We start from the raw sequence: 19338 nt of genomic DNA on the forward strand, positions 1-19338 counted from the left end.
GCCCCCAGCGCGGAACTCGGGCGGGCGGTGCCCCCGGGTCTCCCCTGCCGCCCCAGGGGGAGCAGGCCCGCGGCAGGGAGCCGTGTGCGGGGCACGGGGCGCCAGGCAGGTGCCCTGAGCCCGGCCTTGTGTTGCAGATGCCAGAAGGAGTGCAGCATGGGGAGGAGGAAGTGGAGACCTTCGCCTTCCAGGCAGAGATCGCCCAGCTCATGTCCCTGATCATCAACACCTTCTACTCCAACAAGGAGATCTTCCTGCGGGAGATCATCTCCAACGCCTCTGATGTGAGCATGGGGGCCCTGCCCGCCCCCAGCGGGAGTGCGGGGCTCTGCAGCGCTGCTGCTAGGTGCAGCGGGGCACTGCCTGCTCCTGTTACTAGGGCAACCATTGATTTGCCCCGACCTGCTGAGGCCCTTAAAGAAGCATGGCTAGTAATGAAAGGGCTCTGTAAGGTGCTTTGGTCCTTCTCTAAAGGACCCATCCTTAAGGGGGGTTCTGGCTCCCTGCCCTTGTCCTAAGATTGCCAGCGAGGGGGCTGGTTAATGCCAGATATGCTGGTGGTCACCTGCCCTAAGAAAGGGTTGGAGAGCCCCAAATTATCTCCCTCTTCTCCCCTGCCACCCCCATGTTTTCTTTGGAGTAGTAGATCAGTGTGCCCGTAGGTCCTGGCATGAGCGGAAGATGCAACCCTGCTGGCATTGGCCCCTATTCCCTAGTTCTGTTTCTGCTGCCTTTGGAGGAACTGGCATGGAGTTGGCATTTGGTGTTGTCTGTTTCTAGGCATTCTCTCTTCCTGTGCATGTGGGGGGTGAGTGAGCCTGGCTCTCTGCCTTGCATGCTGCTCTGATGGAGTAGCCATGGTGCCTCTCTCAATCAGGGCCTCTTGTTTTTCCCTCTGGAGGGGTTTGAGTGAAGCCAGAGCTTTTGTGGCAGATCTGTGCCATGATGATATCTCGAGAGTCCATGGGCCGCCCTGCCCAAGGCAGGGAGCATACAGGATCCATGGAGCAGGTGAATGGTGGGTGGGCCTTGCTAACTGTCTCTATCCTTCCCCAGGCCTTGGACAAGATCCGTTATGAGAGCCTGACAGATCCCTCAAAGCTGGACAGTGGCAAGGAGCTAAAAATCGACATCATCCCAAACCCCCGGGACCGCACCCTTACCTTGGTGGACACAGGTATTGGCATGACAAAGGCCGATCTCATCAACAACCTAGGCACCATTGCCAAATCTGGTACCAAAGCCTTCATGGAAGCCCTGCAGGTGAGTGGGTTTCAGCCTTTGCACTAGAGTGCCCGGACCCCTTGTGAGCCTGGGCATCTAGTCCTCCACAGGGCCTTGCAACATCAACACTCAGTAGCTGGCTAAGAGATGACCACTTTCCGGGCCTGTGTTTTCTCAGGGAGCAGCCTGCAGTGCTTTTGGCTTGTCCATGTGTTCCTGCACAGAGAGGAGGTGACGGTGCCCTGCTCTGGCCTTTTCTGTATTTGTGGCCTTATCTCTGTGTGGTGGCCCTTGGCCTAGCACCCTGCTACTGGGACACAACTGGCTGCATCACAGACCTCACTTGTCTCTGGTCTCTTGCTCTTCTCACCCATTCTCCTTTCTCTTGTAGGCTGGTGCTGATATTTCCATGATTGGGCAGTTTGGCGTGGGCTTCTACTCTGCCTACCTGGTGGCTGAGAAGGTTGTGGTCATTTCCAAGCACAATGATGATGAGCAGTATGCCTGGGAGTCATCAGCAGGGGGCTCCTTCACTGTCAAATCCGATCATGGTATGGACTAGCAGTGGAGTCTGCAGGGAATCAGCCACCCCCCTCCCCTCTGTCTGTCAAGGGGTCCCAGAGAGAGGGGTCCGTATGGAGTTAGTCATCCCCCTCCCACCCTGTCGACCACAAATCCCAGAGAGGGGTCTGTAGGAAACCAGTCATGTCCCCCCCCCACCCTATCTGCCATGGGTTCCCCAGAGTGGTTTGAGGTGGCTGGTGACAAGATAGTATGGAGGGATGAGGTGGTGGTGTCTGTAGCTGCCACTTGGTGGGGAAACTAGGAGGAGAGGGTCCAGGCTCATGGGATCATGTGCGGAGCTTAAGTGACTTGTCAGCTTGGGTTAGGTCCCAGGTCTGAGCTGGGAGAGGAAACGCCCCTCAGTGCTAACCAAAGCTGTGATCTAAACCTGGTGCAGAGCCAGTGGTAGCTGTGGATCTGCCCTTCCTGCCCATGGATGGGTTTTCTGACTGTGGTTCTCAATAGAAATACTGTCACAATTCTCCCTTTAGTTTAGCTGTGGGCTGCACCTGCCATTGACACAAGATCTGCAGAGTGAGCTCTGTCCAGTGCCTGTGGCCAGTAATGGCACTGCATTTCTCCTGATGTTACAGGTGAGCCTATTGGGCGTGGCACCAAGGTGATCCTGTACTTGAAAGAGGATCAGACAGAGTACCTTGAGGAGCGGCGGATCAAGGAGGTGGTGAAGAAGCACTCCCAGTTCATTGGCTACCCCATCACCCTTTATGTACGTATGTGAGAGATGGTGGGATCCATGGAAAGACCAGATGGAGCATGGGGGGAGGCCCAAGTTGAGAATAGGGAGAGGATGGTACATTCCACCTTGAGCCTTCCCATCTGCACACGGGTGTGCATGTAAGAGGCAGTCATGGGCTTTACCAGGGTCTGGAGGCAAGGGCTGTGCACTCATTCTGCTGCTGCAGGAGTTGGCCAGCAGAATGGTACAAGGGTGGGAACTAGTTCACTGCTGCTAGGGGGTGAGGATCACCGAAAGGGCGTACTGCATTGTCAGACTCGCATCCTTAAAATCTTTACAGGGACCTTGGGCCATTGCCTAAACTACTAGGCGAGGGACTGGGGCTGGAACTTCACCTACACAGGCTTCTATTGCATGAGCTATGGGAGGTCTCACGAGCTGGTGGTAGCTATAGATCCTTTATCCTCTGTCAGCCCAGCCACTGGAAGGCACCATGTGCGAACTTTGAACCAGTGCTTTATCTGCAGTGAATCACTGCAAAATTTAGCCTTTGCATGGCACCCAGCAGACTGAAACTCCCATCTCCCTTGGGGCAACGGTGTCTCTATTGCTGCCTCTGATCTCCTGTGCATAGGAGGCCCTGAGTAAGGTAGGTGCCTTGGCCATGACCCTCTTGCACTTCCTTCTTATAGCTGGAGAAGGAGCGGGAAAAGGAAATCAGTGATGATGAGGCAGAGGAAGAGAAGGGGGAGAAGGAGGATGAGGAGTCAGCCCCCAAGGATGAGGAGAAGCCCAAGATTGAGGATGTGGGCTCAGATGAGGAGGAAGAGGAGGGTGGTAAGAGCAAGAAGAAGACCAAGAAGATCAAGGAGAAGTACATCGACCAGGAGGAGCTGAACAAGACCAAGCCCATCTGGACACGCAATCCTGATGACATCACCCAGGAGGAATATGGAGAGTTCTACAAGAGCCTCACCAATGACTGGGAGGACCACCTGGCTGTCAAGGTGAGTGCAGGGGCTGGGTTGGTAGAGGCCAAGGTTCCCTTTACCTCACAAAGCAGGATGGATTAGTGCACAGGTCTATGTTTCTCCCCCATAGGTGTGGGCTCTAGTATTGAAAGGGGGGCCCCAAAATGCTGCTTTAGACCCAGTGAGATGCCCATGGACCGCAGCCAGTTCTACTGGGGGAAGCAAATCACCCGGCTGAACCTGTTTGACATATCACTGCTGGCCCTGGGCATGGAGCCTCCCACCTGGGTGTGGTGCAGGTTGGCTGGCCCTTTGATCAGGGTGACCCTCACTCCCAATCCCCTGTTTCATCCAGGTGTGCAGGGTTCTCCTGAGGCCCTGGCTGCCACTCTGGCATGCCCGAGTAAGGATAGGAGCTGCTGCTTTGGGGACCTTAGATCCTGCCTAGCAGTCACTGGAGGAGGAGGTGTTGGCACAGTGGGGAAGAAGGGGAAGGCTTGCTGTCCCACCTGCCTGTCTGATGCATTGTGCAGTTTGCTCCAGGGTAGCCATTCAGTCCCCCTACCCAAGGCCCTTTGGGTGCTCCTGCAGCCCGGGTCAAAGGGAAGGGCTATTCCCAGGGTGGGGTGGAGGAACGAAGCCATAGGAGTTCTGTTTGTCATCACCCCTGTCTCTCCCAACCTGCAGCACTTCTCTGTGGAGGGGCAGCTGGAGTTCCGAGCTCTCCTTTTCATCCCACGTCGCGCCCCCTTTGACCTCTTTGAGAACAAGAAGAAGAAGAACAACATCAAGCTGTATGTGAGGCGTGTCTTCATTATGGACAGCTGCGACGAGCTCATCCCAGAGTACCTGAGTAAGAGCCCTCCCTGTGCAGCACCCTGCCCTTGTGCTGCGCTCCCTCTCTAAACAGCTCCCTGGGTTCTGGTATCTTCCCAGCTATGTTAGCTGCTCCTTCACCACTGCACCACCCCTGTGCATCATACATCCTCGTGGCACTGCTGGAAGGAATCTAGAGGGTCAGGTCTCCTGACGCAGTCTGGAGCTTGGGCTTCCTGATTGGCACTTCTGCTCTCGTGCATGCGGGATGGGTGTATGGAGTTAGCCTGGCTGTTCTGATCACCCTCCTTGGCCCTTGGCTTCTTTCCTCCCCTCAGATTTCATCCGGGGCGTGGTGGACTCTGAGGACCTGCCTTTGAACATCTCCCGGGAGATGCTGCAGCAGAGCAAGATCCTCAAGGTGATCCGCAAGAACATCGTCAAGAAGTGCCTGGAGCTCTTCTCGGAGTTGACCGAGGACAAGGAGAGCTACAAGAAATTCTATGAGGCCTTCTCCAAGAACCTCAAGGTGAGAGCCAGCCCGCCCACCCCCTGGGGGCAAAGGGGATGCTGTTCTGCCTCAACATGCTCCACAGGCAGGCACTTGAGAAGCCAGAACTAGTCTCTGATCTGTTCCAAGATGGTGACTTCTTTGGGCCAGGCTTATGGCTCAAACCTGGTCTTCCTGGCAGGGCTCTGGAGCAGATAGGCCAAACAATCTGTCGTCTTAAGTGTACCCCAGAGTGCTTGAATGGGAATGCCTCCCTCACTGCATCTACCCCCAACCTCCACCCTTGGGTGTGGGTGGGGTGTTCGCAAGGAGGGGCTAGATTTCCCAGCTCTTGAGGGCAGGAGTGTGTCTAGTGGGCCACTTCCTGGAGCCTGCATATGTCATCTCCTCTGCCCCCAGCTCGGGATCCATGAGGACTCAACCAACCGGAAGCGCCTGTCGGAGCTGCTGCGCTACCACACGTCACAGTCTGGTGACGAGGTGGCCTCACTCTCTGAGTACGTGTCCCGCATGAAGGAGACTCAGAAAAGCATCTACTACATCACAGGTGAGGGCTGCTGGCCGGGGGGGGCCATACCTCTCTCCTACCACCCCATCCCCATCACCTAGATATGTTGCCTGCCTCCCCTACTCTGTGTGCCCCCCACCCCCTGGAGAAGAAACTGTCCCTCAGAATGGGGATCTCCTCAGCCTGCTGGGTTTGATGTAGCTAATGCAACACCAAGAGGGTTAGATTCCTGTGGGGACACCTCCTGTCACCCCAGAATGGGACTCTTCTGCCTAGGTACTGCCAGGCTCCTCTGGTCGCTGGTGTGACAGGGCATGTGGGCTTGTATGAGCCTCCTCCCCAGAGAGAGGCTCTTGTTAATCAGGTGGTTCGGGATCCTTGTCTGGGAGGTGGATATACAAGTTTTGTGGCCTCATTCCTCTAAGGGAGTGGCTAGACCTTGAGCCTAGCACTGTGGGCTGAAATGTGGCCCCTATGAGGGTGATGTTGAAGTCTAGCCAGTCCCTGCCAGGGGACTGCTGGAAACCCCAAAGTGTAGCCAGCTCCGAGCCCTGGTGACCTCTTGTTTCCCCCAGCACAGGTGAGAGCAAGGAGCAAGTGGCTAACTCCGCCTTTGTGGAGCGTGTGCGGAAGCGCGGCTTTGAGGTTGTGTACATGACAGAGCCTATCGATGAGTACTGCGTGCAGCAGCTCAAGGAGTTTGACGGCAAGAGCCTGGTGTCCGTCACCAAGGAGGGGCTGGAGTTGCCTGAGGATGAGGATGAGAAGAAGAAGATGGAGGAAAGCAAAGCGAAGTTTGAAAACCTCTGCAAGCTCATGAAGGAAATCCTGGATAAGAAGGTTGAGAAGGTAAGAGAGGGGGTGGGGTGCGGATCCCAGCCCAGGGCCAAGTCCTGGCTCAGTGGGGAAGGAGATCAGGGCCCCACTGAATGCAGACAAGGATTGGACCCTGGCTCAGTGCATGGCCTTTGGGTCTCTTGTCTCCAGCGGAGGATCAGCTGAAGGAGACTACAGGTCCCAGCATGCACTACAGCATCTTGCTCTAAGCAGCTGGGCTGCAGGTGAGGAGCACTGACCCAAATACCTTTGATTGTAGGGGTAGTGCTGTGGGAGTGTGCACTGGGTACCAAGGGGTTGGCTGAGCTGCTGGTGCTGTCCCGGGCAGTGTTCCTGAAGCTGGCTAGGAGATCCCTTTGGGGCTGTCTGTCCTTAAGATGTGGTGGTGATGTGGCCACGCCAGAGGGGAGTTTCTGTGGAGGAAAACTGTCCCTGCAGCCAGGTCTCCACTGCCTGTGGCTTCTCAGCCATTTGTGGGTGTCTCTGGCTGAGCCTGGTGTAAGGACTGGGGTCCCTGCATCTGCTGTGACCAGACTGTGCTGTTTTTGCCTGGCCTGTTTAACCCTCCGGCACCTCCACAGGTGACCATCTCGAATCGGCTGGTTTCCTCGCCGTGTTGCATCGTCACCAGCACCTATGGCTGGACTGCCAACATGGAGCGTATCATGAAGGCACAAGCGCTGCGGGACAACTCCACCATGGGCTACATGATGGCCAAGAAACACCTCGAGATCAACCCTGATCACCCCATTGTGGAGACCCTGCGCCAAAAGGCCGAGGCTGATAAGAACGACAAGGCTGTCAAGGACCTGGTGGTGCTGCTCTTTGAGACAGCCCTGCTCTCCTCTGGCTTCTCCTTGGAAGATCCCCAGACCCACTCCAACCGCATCTACAGGATGATCAAGCTCGGGTTAGGTAAGTGGCCCAGGTGACAGGGAGCCACAAAGAGTTGGCATTTGATGGTAGACACTGGGGAAGGAGCTTTTTCCAGCCCTTCAGTGTCAGGGATCCAGAGATCCTGGTCATGGTGGCTTACCCTGAAATCTAGAAGTCAGGGGCATGTTAGCTAGTTGAGCTGGCCTCCTTGGGAAGAAGTGGTGTAACTCTTATCCCACTGCAAGGACACTCATGCTGGCCACTAGGAGGAGCTCTGACCCCTCAACCCTGGCTTCTCCTTTCCTCTGTTCATGGAAGGAGTGGTCTCAAGGCGAGCTTTCCTGCCCTGGCTCGCAGCAGGAAGTGCAGTGGTGGGAGGGGCTGTCTTCTGGCATGAAGCATATCCTATCATGCCATGACTGGAGAGTGTAAAATGAGCTTTATCCTGTGCAAGCTAGAATAGTGCACAACCGAATCAGCATGGTAGGGCCTGCGCATTAGCCAGTGTGTGGAAGGCCGTTGGCAGCATGTGGGGGGAGAACTGGTTTGAAAATGGGCTTTTTTCCTAGTGGAAAACTGACTCTTCAGTGAGAAATTGAAAACCCAAAATGTTCCATGGTAACTTTTGATTCAGCAATGCTGCCACCAGGGCCTTGTGGGGTTTATAGTTTGTGTATCATGCCTCCATTTGTCTCTGTGGGCCTCAGATCTCCCACAATGCACCATTCTCCCATTAGCTCCTGTGGTGCATCATGGGGAATGTAATCCCTTCATGAGTTTGGCCCATGAAGGAGAATGGGAGCAGGAGGCACTGCGGCAGCATTTCTGAACTGAAAGGTGGTGGTCAGGCCATGGTTTATTGACAGGCAGTGTGCATTTTCCAGGGAAAGTAGATGCTCTTTGGCATGCACAAAGAGTATTGATGGAAAGCTGGTTTTCTGCTGTGATTAAATTGACTGGAAATGCATTGCCCAGCCCTCCAGGAGAGGGCTCTGGCCTAGCTGCACTCTGGGCTTCTGTTCTTTTGCTGAGAATTGGGGGCCTTTTTCTCCACTCAGCCATATTCCTCTTGGGGCTGCCGCATCTTCACTGGAGGTCCCCGTGCTCTGCAGTGTGTCTGTGATATCCTGGGGGTGGCCCTCAAAGTAACCAGCCTGCACATCTCCCTTCCTCCCCAGGTATCGATGAGGATGAGGTGATTGCAGAGGAGCCCAGTGTTGCTGTCCCTGATGAGATCCCCCCACTAGAGGGGGAGGAAGATGCATCCCGCATGGAGGAGGTGGACTAAAGGGGGCCATTCCCCCTCCCATCTTAGCTCCCTGTATCATCTCTGCTTGGAAGGGGCAGGGCCTGGCCCCTGCAACTGCTATGGACTCCTCGGCTCCCCTAGTGTTTCCCCACTTGTTTTCCACTGTCAGTAGTGGGTGGGGTTGCAGGGTCCCAGCCCTGTCTGGTCCATCTGTCTTTCTGCTTGTGTTGAACCAGCTGCTTAGGGGTTAGGTTGTGCTGATGGGTTCTGATTTTCCCCCATGGGGGGGTCTTGTGCTGCTCCTGGGCACCAAGCACTCACCCTGCTCCAGCTGGGGTGAGCACTGAAGCTTGAGCGTCCCTGCCCCCTCCTCCCCTCAAGCACAGCAGGGAGCCCGATCCCCACCCCCCTGGCTGCTGCCTGCATCCTAGGGTAGGATGTTGTATTTTGTCGGCCATTTGGTTTTTTGTTCTACTGAAATTAAAGTATCAAATAGAGAATGCGGTTTACAGAGCGGCTGCCTTGTCTGTGCCACTCCACACAGTGGGGGGAGACTGGGCCCCCAGTATTTCCCAATGGGGTTGTGCCCAGGAGAGGTCTGGGTGCTATTGGGAGTCCCTACAGCACCCAAAGGGAGTGATGGCAGGTGTGGGGGAGAGCGGGGCCACTGGTGCACCAGTTGTGGAGAGCAGTGCTCTGGGGCGGCTGAACGCTGCATTCAAAACACTGCTGTGCTTGGCCCTACTCTCTCTAAGACAACTGCTCGGACAAGTTGCAGCCCCAAGCACTCATAGACCCTGCCTTGGGGGTCAGTTTAAGGAAAGGCCCTGTAGCAGGGGCTGAGCCTTGTGAAGCTGGTGTCCCTGCTTGGCACATGTGTATCTGGCTGCTAGAGTAGCACCTGCTGAACTTCAGGTTGTGCACCAAGTGCAGGGAACTGGGCTTGTCCTCCAAAGGGAAGGCAGGGTTTGGAGCTGAAGCTCCTTTGTCTCTGCTGCTCCTAGCCATTGCGAGACCTGCTCTGTTGCTTACCCTCCAGCTTCCCATCTACTTTGACAGTGGCTTCCTGAAGAGCTGGGGTAGCTCACCTCTGCCTTTTTCAGCAAGGGGTAAGGGGCAGCTGCTCATGTGCAAATGTTATGGAAGGCCAAGGCAGAGTCAAGAGTCCTGCCTCTGCTGAGATTTGCACAAGTCTTGTCTCAAAACAGAGCAACCTGTGCCCTCAGTCTGCTCTCTACAGGAGCTTTCTTAGAATCCCATGCCAATGGAGCTGGAGTTCAGGGTCTTTCTTCCTGTTCTGCTGTGGGCTGAGCAGGACCCTCTGAGGCAATGGTTGAGTATTTACTGCTTGAGCTGGCAGCTGCTTTCCCTGCCTGGGTAGTCTAAAAACTACACAGTGGAAGAGTTTCTGTTTTCCTGGGCTACCTTCTTGGCTCTTGTGCTCTTGGTCCTGGAACACACATGCAAAGCATCAGCTCTGACTTGACTTGATTTGCTGTCTTCAGCAGGAGGCCTAATAGAGCCAGTGTGGGAAGTTGACCCTTCCCCCATGGCCACCTAGAGAGGGAGTGTCCCTGTGCTTCTCTCAAAGGGGATGGAAGAGGTGTACAACTCTGTGGCACAGTTAGAGTGGCACCCTCCTCTTGGCAAGGCCCAGTGGTGCAGCTGGTGCACTCCAGGGAGATGTAGCTCCTGCAGGTTGTCTACTGGGGGTTAATTCTCTCCCTGTAAACCCCACCCTTGCTTGCTGTACGTGTGGGCTGCTGTAAAATCACAGCTGCCGGAGCAGTCTCAGGCTGCCCCTTCCTCCCTGGGTGACAGGCTGGGCCAGGACCCAACTCAGATGGCTGGGCCTTTAGGAACAGAGCCAGCTTGTGGGAGGGTACTGGCAGCTGCTGGACCTTGCTAGGCTCAGGCCTTCCCTGTTGTTCTACCTCACAGTCATGGGCTAATTGATCTAATGGTTGCCTGGTGTGCAAAGGAGGGGGGAGAGTGGGGAAGAGTCCACCCTTCCCCTACTGCTAAAGCTCCTGCCCCTCCTATTGAGGGTGGTGGTGATTACCTACCCTTCCATTTCTGGGTTAGTTACACTCTACATCCTACCATGCAGCTGGCCCAGCTCCCCAACTAGGCCCCATATGCTGCACTTTCAGAACCTGCCTCTGCTCAGCATGTGCTTCCCACCATTTGCTTCAGAGCTGCGGGTATAGCAGGGCTATAAGCATGTCTCCTGCTTCCAGTACCTGCCCTTGGCTTGCCGGGATGGATATGGGGGAGCAGTAACCAGGTCACAAGTGGGAGAACTGTCATATCTAGAAGTTATATGGAGGCTGGGTGCATAGTTGGAGAGGGGTTGGCCACAGCTTCCTGCGGGTTTGTGAGGGCTTTGCAAGTTTCCATCCTAGGAAGAGGGTATCTGTGCCCAGAACACTCGTACCTACCCCAGCTGCAGCCCCCAGCAGCCCTGTCCATGAGGCTGGGAGAGGGGGCACCTGAGCCAAGCGCTTTGTTGGTTACTGGGCAGGAGCCACAGCCTGTGGTGAGACTTGCACAAAATGGAGCAATCTCCATCTTCACAAAGGAGCAGAGCCTACAGCTCCCAGCATGCAATGGGCTGTGCCCCAGAGTATGGCCCTGGGGCTGGTGGGCTGCCTTGCATGCTGGGAGTTGTAGTCCCCCACTGTTACATTAAAGAATAGCAGCTGTGGGGCTTGTGCTAAACAGCACCTATGTGGAGGAACAGGTCAATATTCTTCAAACAAAATATTTTTGCATGCAAAAAAAAAAAAGACCCATTCCAAAAACACATCACCTCCCCCTTTCAACAAACCTTTAACTGGGATTCTTCCCCCACCTTTTTTTCCCCCTAGGGGCAAAGTGGAGGGGGTGAGCCAAGGTGGGCAAACAGGGGCAAAACTACCCCAGGCCCTCATCCCTCCCCTGTTCTGGGCAACCCAGCCTGCCCTCTACCATTCTGTTACTACCCTGCAGTTTCCCAACACCTAGGAAGGGGCACTGAGCTGGGGACAGGTTGGTAGTCTCCCCCTCCAAGAGGTGTCATTTCTAAAGTGGCTGCTCTCACCCTGGCTGTGCATGGTGCTGCAGACAGGCTATTTATTACCACCAACTGCAGGGGACATGCTCTAGTTTGCACAACTGCACCATGGCAGAGGTAGCTGAGGAAAAAAGTGGAAGTTGTATCTTAACAAATAGGAATATTCTCACACTGGATTCCTGTCTCTGACAACAGGCAGTGCCAGATGCATCAGTGGCAAAAGGTTAAAAAAACCCAGAAAGGACAATGTGCCCACAGAGGAAGTTTCTCCCTACACATCACCAGGCAGTGGCTGGCATATGCTGTGAAGCAGGGGATTATAACCTTTCTATTTTTAACCACCAGTCTGGATGGGGTAGTTCTCATTAACCATACAAATGTCTCCTCTTCTGAATTCTGCTGCACTTTGCCACTGTAGAATATTGTGGCAGTGAGTTCTACAGATTAACAGTCACTGAGTGTCTCCTTTTATCCATTTTGTATTTGACACCTTTCACTATCATAGAGTAGCTCCTGGCTCTGGTGTTATGACAAAGGTTGAAGAGCAATGCCCAACCTACCTTCCATAGACCACTCATGTCCTCGCTTTTCATCTCTCCAATAAAACAGCCCTGTGTTTTTCAGTCTCTCCCAGTTGCTAAGTATTCTTGTCACCCAGCTCTGACCCCCTCTCTTGCTGCTCAAGCCTTTCTAAGAGCAGGTGACCACAAGTGAACACAGTCATCTGAGCACTTTATGGAACAGTGTTAGCCTAGCAGGGAGGTTAGTCCCTGACTCTTCCTCGACCAGCTTCCCATCCTGCTGGCTCCTGACTGCTCTCCAAAGCAGGAGGCCAGACCAGGCTCCCCACACCTTCCTCCTCTAGGGTGGAGGGTCTAAAGCTGGCGTTTGGCACAGAGCAGAGCTCCATGAAGGCTTTACTCCCTTACGGCCTGTTACAGCAATGGAGACTCTGGGTGGCAGGCGCTCAGCAGGGCATAGCATGGCCCCTACCCAGCAGTGGAAGGCAGAGGTAGAAGAGGCCATGGCTGAACCTACAGGCGGGCTGACCAGAGCCGACTGCCCAAGAATCAAGACATTTATGCAGCCAGACTCAGGGCACAGATAGCTAACAGCTGCCCTCCCAGCCACACAGACAGGGACAGTGAGCAGCCAGAGTACGCAGAGGGCTCAGGCTGGAACACAGTGCAAGCCCCAAACCCCCGATCCTGGCCCTGGGCTAGACTATAACTCAGGGGAGCTAGGTTCAATACCTGGGTCCACCTCACCATTCCTGGGTGACCTCAGGCAACGCCCTGGGCCTGTTCCCCCACCTGTAGGCTGGGGCTAATAATGCTACCCTGCCTCCCTGGGGGAGGTGGTGAGAAAGTCAGCGTGCACCCTTCAGCCACAACAGCCCTAGCCAGAGAGCTCCCGGGAGCAGTGCCTTCCCCTCTCCCCCAGGCACATTCAGACCCCAACATTCCACCCCGGGGCACTGGTTGCAGCAACTTTTTAATTTAATAAAAAGAGACCAACTTGCATTTTAAAAGTACCCAAACCATTCCCCTAGCAGATGAGGGGCCTGGTCTGTTTAGAAACAAAACAGTTACTGGGTCAAACCCAGGTTCCTGAGGTGGAGCCAGGGCAAGTGACTTCCTGCATCCAGGATTGAGAGCAGCCACGTGCAGGGAAAAGGAACATGGGCTGGGCTTTGTCCTGTCTCCGGGACCGCTGCGTATCACAAAGCCCTAGCTACGCTGCTGAGTGGGCTGGCGCTGACACCTCCTGCTGGCAGGAAAAAGGAGGAACAAGGAGGGATATCCCAGGAAGGGGATCTTTGTGCTTTTCTAAAGGGTAGGAGCCAATTACAAATCCCCGAAGCCAGAGAGCAGAAAACGCCCTTAGGGGATGCTGGGAGTTCTAGTTCAAACCTATGCCAAGAAAGGAAAAGCAGCACAAAACGCAAATGGAATGAAGCAGAAGTGACAGGCCAGGAGACAGAAATGGAGAAGGCTCCCAGCTGCGACTGTGTAGTGCACTGACCTGCCAAGCCAGCAAGGACAAGGCTACTGTTCAAGAGGCACCTGCCACAAATCCAGCCTGCTACGCAGCAGCTCTTTTACCAGCCTTGGAATGGGATGTGGCTAGGGAGGCCCCATGCTCCTGCTCTGTTCCCTACAGCGCCTCCTGTTGGGAAAGGCAGGGACTGATGTAGCTGAGAGCTCCCCCTTGTCCAGCCAGCACTCCTGCCCTGCTCCCTACACCACCTGCTGCTGGGGCAGGCTGAGACTGGAGCTTCCCTCTCAATCATACATATCTGGAAAGAAAAATGATAGTGTTTTCTTGCCGTTCCCTTACTATCGGCTCTGTAGTGAGGAAAGACAGGGAAAGTGAAGCTAGAGACAAGAAAGTGCAGGGAATAAAGCTCCCTTGTTCATAAATAATCCTCAAGAGAAGCCCCGAGTACCAGATGGAGCGAGGGCAGGAGTTAACCCCGCTGCACTCCTGGGAACTAGACCTGCCCTCTGCTCCGTTCCTGGGGAGATCACAGAGCACTGAAATACTCAGACCTATTAAGGCAACAGGAGAAAGGTGCAGTGGAGGCCCGGAAAGCACCTTGCTTCCTCCAAGCCCACTCCAGCTCCTTGCCCAGGGAAAGCAGTTGGCAAAGGGAGTCATTGTTTCTCCCCACCTCCTCAGTAGGTTCACAAAGAGAAGACAAATAAAGCAAGTGCCCTGCAGTGGGAGAGGGGAGGAGGGCATGGTATGTCCCATGGTCCCTAAACCTTCTGCACTGGGACCTCGCTGGCAGGCAGCTTCTTGCTATGCTTCTTCATGCGGCTGCGGGCATAGACGCGCAGGAAGAGAGCCATAAAGACCACGGCCACGCCCAGCCCGCCCACCACGGTGATGGCATGCCCATAGATGAGGCAGGAGAGCAGAATGGCAAAAGCCTGGCGCAGCGTCATGATGATGGTGAAGATGGCCGCCCCAAACTGATTGATGGTGTAGAAGATGAAGAGCTGGCCAAAGGCGGAGCAGATGGACAGCAGCACGGCGTGGGCCGCGAACTCGGAGTGGCGGGCCATGAAGCGGACCGACTCCAGCAGGGCACCCTGCTCCAGCAGCGAGCCCATCGTGAAGAGGCAGGAGAAGACATTCACCCCAAACATCATCTGCACCGGAGACATCTTGTAGGTGAAGAGGGCGTCCTGCCAGTTGGAGGTGAAGCTGTCGAAGACAATGTAGCCAGCCAGGAGGACCACGCCTGAGAAGGTTGTGACGGTGGAGAGGTGCTTGGTGGGGGCGCTGGAGAGCAGGAACATGCTGACCCCCACTGAGATAAGCACCGCTGTCAGGTACTCCCAGTACTCGTAGCTCTTGCGTGACACCAGCTTGCCCATCAGCATGACCGGGATCACCTTGGAGGCCTTGGCCAGCACCTGGGTAGGAAAGCTGATGTACTTGAGTGCCTCATATTGGCACCAGCTGCTGAGGATGTTGGAGAGTGAGGCAAAGGAATACTTGTACATGGGGGCACCATGGCGCGGCTGCTTGGTGAGGGCACAGTACAGGCCGGCTACGGTGAAGGCCAGGATCCGGTTCATGAAGACCAGGAACTGGGAATCTTTGAACTTCTCACCAGGATCTGTCTCAGTGGCCCCATATGTCCGGGTCATGACCCGCTCCTGGAGGACACCCCATGTCAGGTAGGAAGCCTGCAAGGCACAAAGAGCAGAGGATGAGTGAGGAGTAGGGATGGCAGCCAGCATACGCAGGGAGGATCAGTCCTGTCTGAGCATCTCTCTGTTTGCACCCAGCATACCCAATGCACCCAGCAAAGAGATGGTACCTGCTACCACCACGTCCAACTGGGGAGCAGTGAAGCGGCCTGCTCAGCCACTTCATCCTCACTCCCACTGCCCCCACCAGAGAGCCAGGGGAGAAGTCAGCCTGCCTCCTGCCCAGCTGTGTGCAGAGGGATCAATGGGCAGCATTTCATTATGCACAGATCTGGAGAACACTCTACGGCCAAGGGCAGTTCCCCCTACAGTTAAGGCTGGAAATACTCAATGAAAAATCTGTTCTGGCTCTTGAGTGCACAGCCACAAACTCAAATAATACAGGAAGTGGCAAAGCAAGTGTCCCAGCAGTCGCATTAGCTCTGCCCTAGTACACTTCATGGGATACACTTCACAAGATAAACAGTTCTGTATTAAGCTGCCCGTTTAACCAGAAAAACAGGAATAGACAACATGGGAAACATGTGCCCGAGATCCTGATGCCGGTGGAACCTTCACACTGCAGTTCCTGCTCTTTAACTCTGCAGCCTTGATGGTGCATTAACACAGGGCTCTTGCATTTAGTTTCCTAGGTCATTTCTTAAATCAAAACCAATTCTAATTGCAAACCCAGCCAGAGGAAACTGCCCTCCATGAGGACTATCATCTGTCCATCAAGGTACTTACATGGCCCTGCTGCCACAGTATCGGAGCTCCTCACAGACATAATGGAGTTATTCTGCTACCTCCTACTGTACCACTGGGAAACTGACATACAGAGAGAGAAAGTGACTTGCCCTAAATCACACAGCGAGTCTGTGACAGAACCAGCAACTGAACGCTGATCTCCTGAGTCCCTATCCAGTCCCTCCACCATAAGGCAGTTCCTCTTCTCATTGTTCAGGTGGCATTTCGGGCATTTTTCCTGTAGCTGTGACTCAAAGAAGCAGGATCACCGTTTCCTATTCACCTCAACTGAACTCAAAACACTGGAGAGATTTTTTTCAGTTTCCCAATAAAATCTACCTACAGGGAGAGCCTGAGTTTAGGACATTCCAGCTCCAGAGATGAGAACACGGGTTAAACTGTCTAGTACTCTGATGCATGGAACATGGGGGAGAGGGCAGAACGAAATTCAAAAACCAGTTCTAAATGGCAGTAGCTCACCCATTCAGGTGTGCGGAGAGCACAGAGCAGACAGACAATAGCTTCGAGCCCACCAGACACTGGCTGAATGGCTCTCCAGGACACTCAAAGGGCCACACTGGCAAGCAGCCTGGAGCACACAAAAAAGGAGTGCACCACAGAGACTACGTGTCCCAGCATGCAATGCTGCCAAGCAAAACTCCATGAGAACATTGGATGCTGGGACTCAGTCTCTTGAGACCACCCACTGGCAACCTGCGCCAGGTCATTGCTCCATCTCCTCCCCAAGGCAGGATGGCAATGAACATGTCAGGGCTCTACCTGAAGGCCAGCAGCACAGAAGAGCAGCTTGAGGATCTGCTGGGCCGTCGAGGACTCCATGGTCTCATTCCGGGCCGCCAGGGACACATCATCTGGGTGTGCGGACTTGGCCTCGCTGCCAAAGACGCACGACTTGACGACAGGGAAGCAAATACCGCGACCTGGAGGGTTGAGAGTACCAAGGAGGTCATGTTAACTCAAGAGGAAGGCTTTCTTCCCTCCCAAACCCCTCTTCCAGTGCTAACCCACCCACCAACCTGTCTGAGCTGTGGCAAGGTAGAGCCTGGGGCCTTCCGTGGGCTGTATCTATAAAGCATCTTCAATTGGCCCACTCACACCCCCAACCCCCCTTTGCCAAGAGGGCCCTTCCCAGCTGAGAACAGACAGCAGGCAGGCACTCAGAGCTGAGAGCTTACCCATTTGCAGATCTGAGGGGCTCTGTGCATTACCCACAGTGCCCTATACTGGTTGCTCTAACAGATTCCAGAATATCTAACAGGAAACAGCCACAGCTGCCACTGTTGAGATAAAGCCGTGGAGATGAGCTAGATGAATCTGGCTGTCTCCGGGTAGCCCCTAGCTGGCACTGAGGCAGTGAGAGAGCTCTGCAAGGGGCTGGAACAGCAGAGAGGTAGAGGAGCTGGGGGTTGGAACTGAGGTGCATTGGCAGGGGTCTGAGGTGAGCCCAGGGGGATGGAGGTTGGAACCGAGGTACACTGATCCCTTCTTACCAGTCTCCAGGTAATTCTTTCTCTTGAAGTACTGGATGAGCAGAAACCCTGGCATCATGATGCTTGCATAGCCTGCAGCATTAAGGAAGAAACGGAAGAGCCAGAAGTCCCCCCATGTGTCCTGTAGGGCGGCAGATACCACTTCACTGGCAGCCATGGTGGGGAGAGCAGCCAGCACGACAGCCAGGCACAACCTGCCAAGAGAAGGGAATCCAGGCGCTAAGCTGCAGGGGGTCCACTGGCCCAGCCAGCAACACCAGGATTCCTTCCACCTTCCCAGTCACCAAGTCAGAGGCAAGCTGGAGGTGTAAAGTCCCCTCTCCCTGCTTTGGGAGTTACCCAGGTGCACCTTCAACACACGACACTGTGATCAAAGTTTAGGCAAACGGAACATTGGTGTAAGTCACCAGGGAACAGGGGAAAACTTCTCAGTGGTTTGAAGTGTATCCCAGGTAAATTCCATTCAGCCTCCCTAAACACCTCCCTAGTTTCAACTGGGTACAGGAGTTTTCCTCCCTTCTCATCTGGTGTTGGTGTTAGACTCTCAAACAGTTGTTGCGTCCACCCCCAGAGGTGGCTACGTTTCGGGAGTGGGTGATGCAATTCCAGTGTGCAGGGCGCTTGGAGGCCAAGGGCACAAGAGAAAGGAATGTTGTTTGCTCGGGTTTTAGGAGCCAGGGCATTTGCAGCTCTGAACCTTCAGGCTCTCAGAGTGTCTTGGATAGTGCTAGTGACATGGCTTTACACACACACACCAGCTCCAAATGCTCTTCCTCTTTGGGGCTCTCACTGGCAGGTGTTTCACCTTCAGCCTCACTTTTATTTGGAGAGGGGGTGGGGGGAAGCGCCACGAAATGGAAGCTGCAGCTCCCGCCCTGCAGCTCCTGTTTCAGCACCTTCCTGTAAAACAAAGAGCAGCTGTGGCTCAGAGGAGGGCCCAGCTGGGAGCTCCCCCTTGCACATCCTTCTGCAGCAAGGGGAGGTGGGGAAGGTGATGACCGAACAAACAGAGCTTAGAACACGCAAGGCCATTCACTAGAGCTGAGACTCTCCAATCTCCAAGGCTCATCCTCAATGCCAGAGAGAGCATCTGGGCTCAGGAACTTTCCCATAGGCATATGGGGTGGGGATTTTAATACCACCCTCCTTGGGAGTATCCAGCATTCACACCACACCAGCTCAGCCACCAATCTGCCACCATTAACACAGTACGGGTCCACAGGGACCAACTGGGGTCCTCCCCCACATGGAATAGGCCCAGTATCGCCCTCACCTCCAACTCATATCCTGGGACAGCATTACAAGAACAGGAACAAGGCCTGCACAAAAGGTAGAGATCTGGGTCAGCGGATACTGGGGTCACTGCATCCCCAAAATGACGACTTCCTATACACACACCTGCCCACAGCAATTAGACTGGGTCAGAGCCGCCTACTAAGTTAGATCAGGGCATGGGGTGGGGTCAGGACCCCTGGCTTCTATTCCTGTCAACTACTGATTTAATCTGTGGCCTTGGGCAAATACCTTCCCTGGCTCACGCCTCAGTTTCCCTGGTTGTAAAATAGGGATGATGAAAGTAACTTCCCATGGGGGCTGCAAGGCTGAATTAATGTCTCAAGTTCTGTGGGGTCCTCTCATGGAACATAAGAACAGCCGTACTGGGTCAGCCCAAAGGTCCATCTAGGCCAGTACCTGTCTACCAACAGTGGCCAATGCCAGGTTCCCCAGAGGGAGTGAAGCTAACAGTCAATGATCAAGTGATCTCTCTCCTGCCATCCATCTCCATCCTCTGATGAACAGAGGCTAGGGACACCATTCTTTACCCTTCCTGGCTAATAACCATTTATGGACTTAGCCACCATGAATTTATCCAGCTCCCTTTTAAACATTGTTATAGTCCCAGCCTTCACAACCTCCTTAGGTAAGGAGTTCCACAAGCTGACTATATGCTGTGTGAAGAAGAACTTCCTTTAAACCTGCTGCCTATTAATTTCATTTGGTGACCCCTAGTTCTTGTATTATGAGAATAAGTACATAACTTTTCCTTATCCACTTTCTCCACATCACT

The 19338-nt window shown here is 54.4% G+C and overlaps 3 protein-coding genes across 8 annotated transcripts in view; 1 reads left to right on the top strand and 2 right to left on the bottom strand.

The window, feature by feature from the left end:
* Positions 1 to 8753, top strand: part of HSP90AB1 (heat shock protein 90 alpha family class B member 1) — a 9132-nt gene extending 379 nt beyond the window's left edge. Inside the window, exons 2-12 of the mRNA XM_032770732.2 lie at positions 138 to 284; positions 1057 to 1263; positions 1616 to 1775; positions 2382 to 2515; positions 3178 to 3492; positions 4144 to 4309; positions 4611 to 4801; positions 5183 to 5330; positions 5872 to 6140; positions 6710 to 7043; positions 8183 to 8753. Coding sequence (XP_032626623.1) covers positions 138 to 284; positions 1057 to 1263; positions 1616 to 1775; positions 2382 to 2515; positions 3178 to 3492; positions 4144 to 4309; positions 4611 to 4801; positions 5183 to 5330; positions 5872 to 6140; positions 6710 to 7043; positions 8183 to 8292 — 2181 coding nt within the window. The 3' untranslated portion in view covers positions 8293 to 8753. The remainder of the gene's footprint in view (positions 1 to 137; positions 285 to 1056; positions 1264 to 1615; positions 1776 to 2381; positions 2516 to 3177; positions 3493 to 4143; positions 4310 to 4610; positions 4802 to 5182; positions 5331 to 5871; positions 6141 to 6709; positions 7044 to 8182) is intronic.
* The window catches only part of NFKBIE (NFKB inhibitor epsilon), a 216876-nt gene that overhangs the window by 171416 nt on the left and 26122 nt on the right, over positions 1 to 19338 (bottom strand). The window lies entirely within an intron of this gene.
* Positions 12790 to 19338, bottom strand: part of SLC35B2 (solute carrier family 35 member B2) — an 11500-nt gene continuing 4951 nt past the window's right edge. For 3 of the 6 annotated variants that reach the window (XM_075064257.1, XM_032770735.2, XM_032770736.2), the window contains 3 exons: positions 17271 to 17464; positions 16540 to 16700; positions 12790 to 15009 (listed from right to left, as the gene is read on the bottom strand). In XM_075064257.1, coding sequence (XP_074920358.1) covers positions 14071 to 15009; positions 16540 to 16700; positions 17271 to 17427 — 1257 coding nt within the window. In that variant the 5' untranslated portion in view covers positions 17428 to 17464 and the 3' untranslated portion in view covers positions 12790 to 14070. Of the gene's footprint in view, positions 15010 to 16539; positions 16701 to 17270; positions 18171 to 18543; positions 18609 to 19338 lie in introns of those variants that run through there. The other 3 variants (XM_075064259.1, XM_075064258.1, XM_032770733.2) reach the window with 2 other exon arrangements.

Source organism: Chelonoidis abingdonii, chromosome 3 (assembly GCF_003597395.2).
Source record: "Chelonoidis abingdonii isolate Lonesome George chromosome 3, CheloAbing_2.0, whole genome shotgun sequence".
In the NCBI taxonomy this organism is placed as follows: Eukaryota; Metazoa; Chordata; order Testudines; family Testudinidae; genus Chelonoidis; species Chelonoidis abingdonii.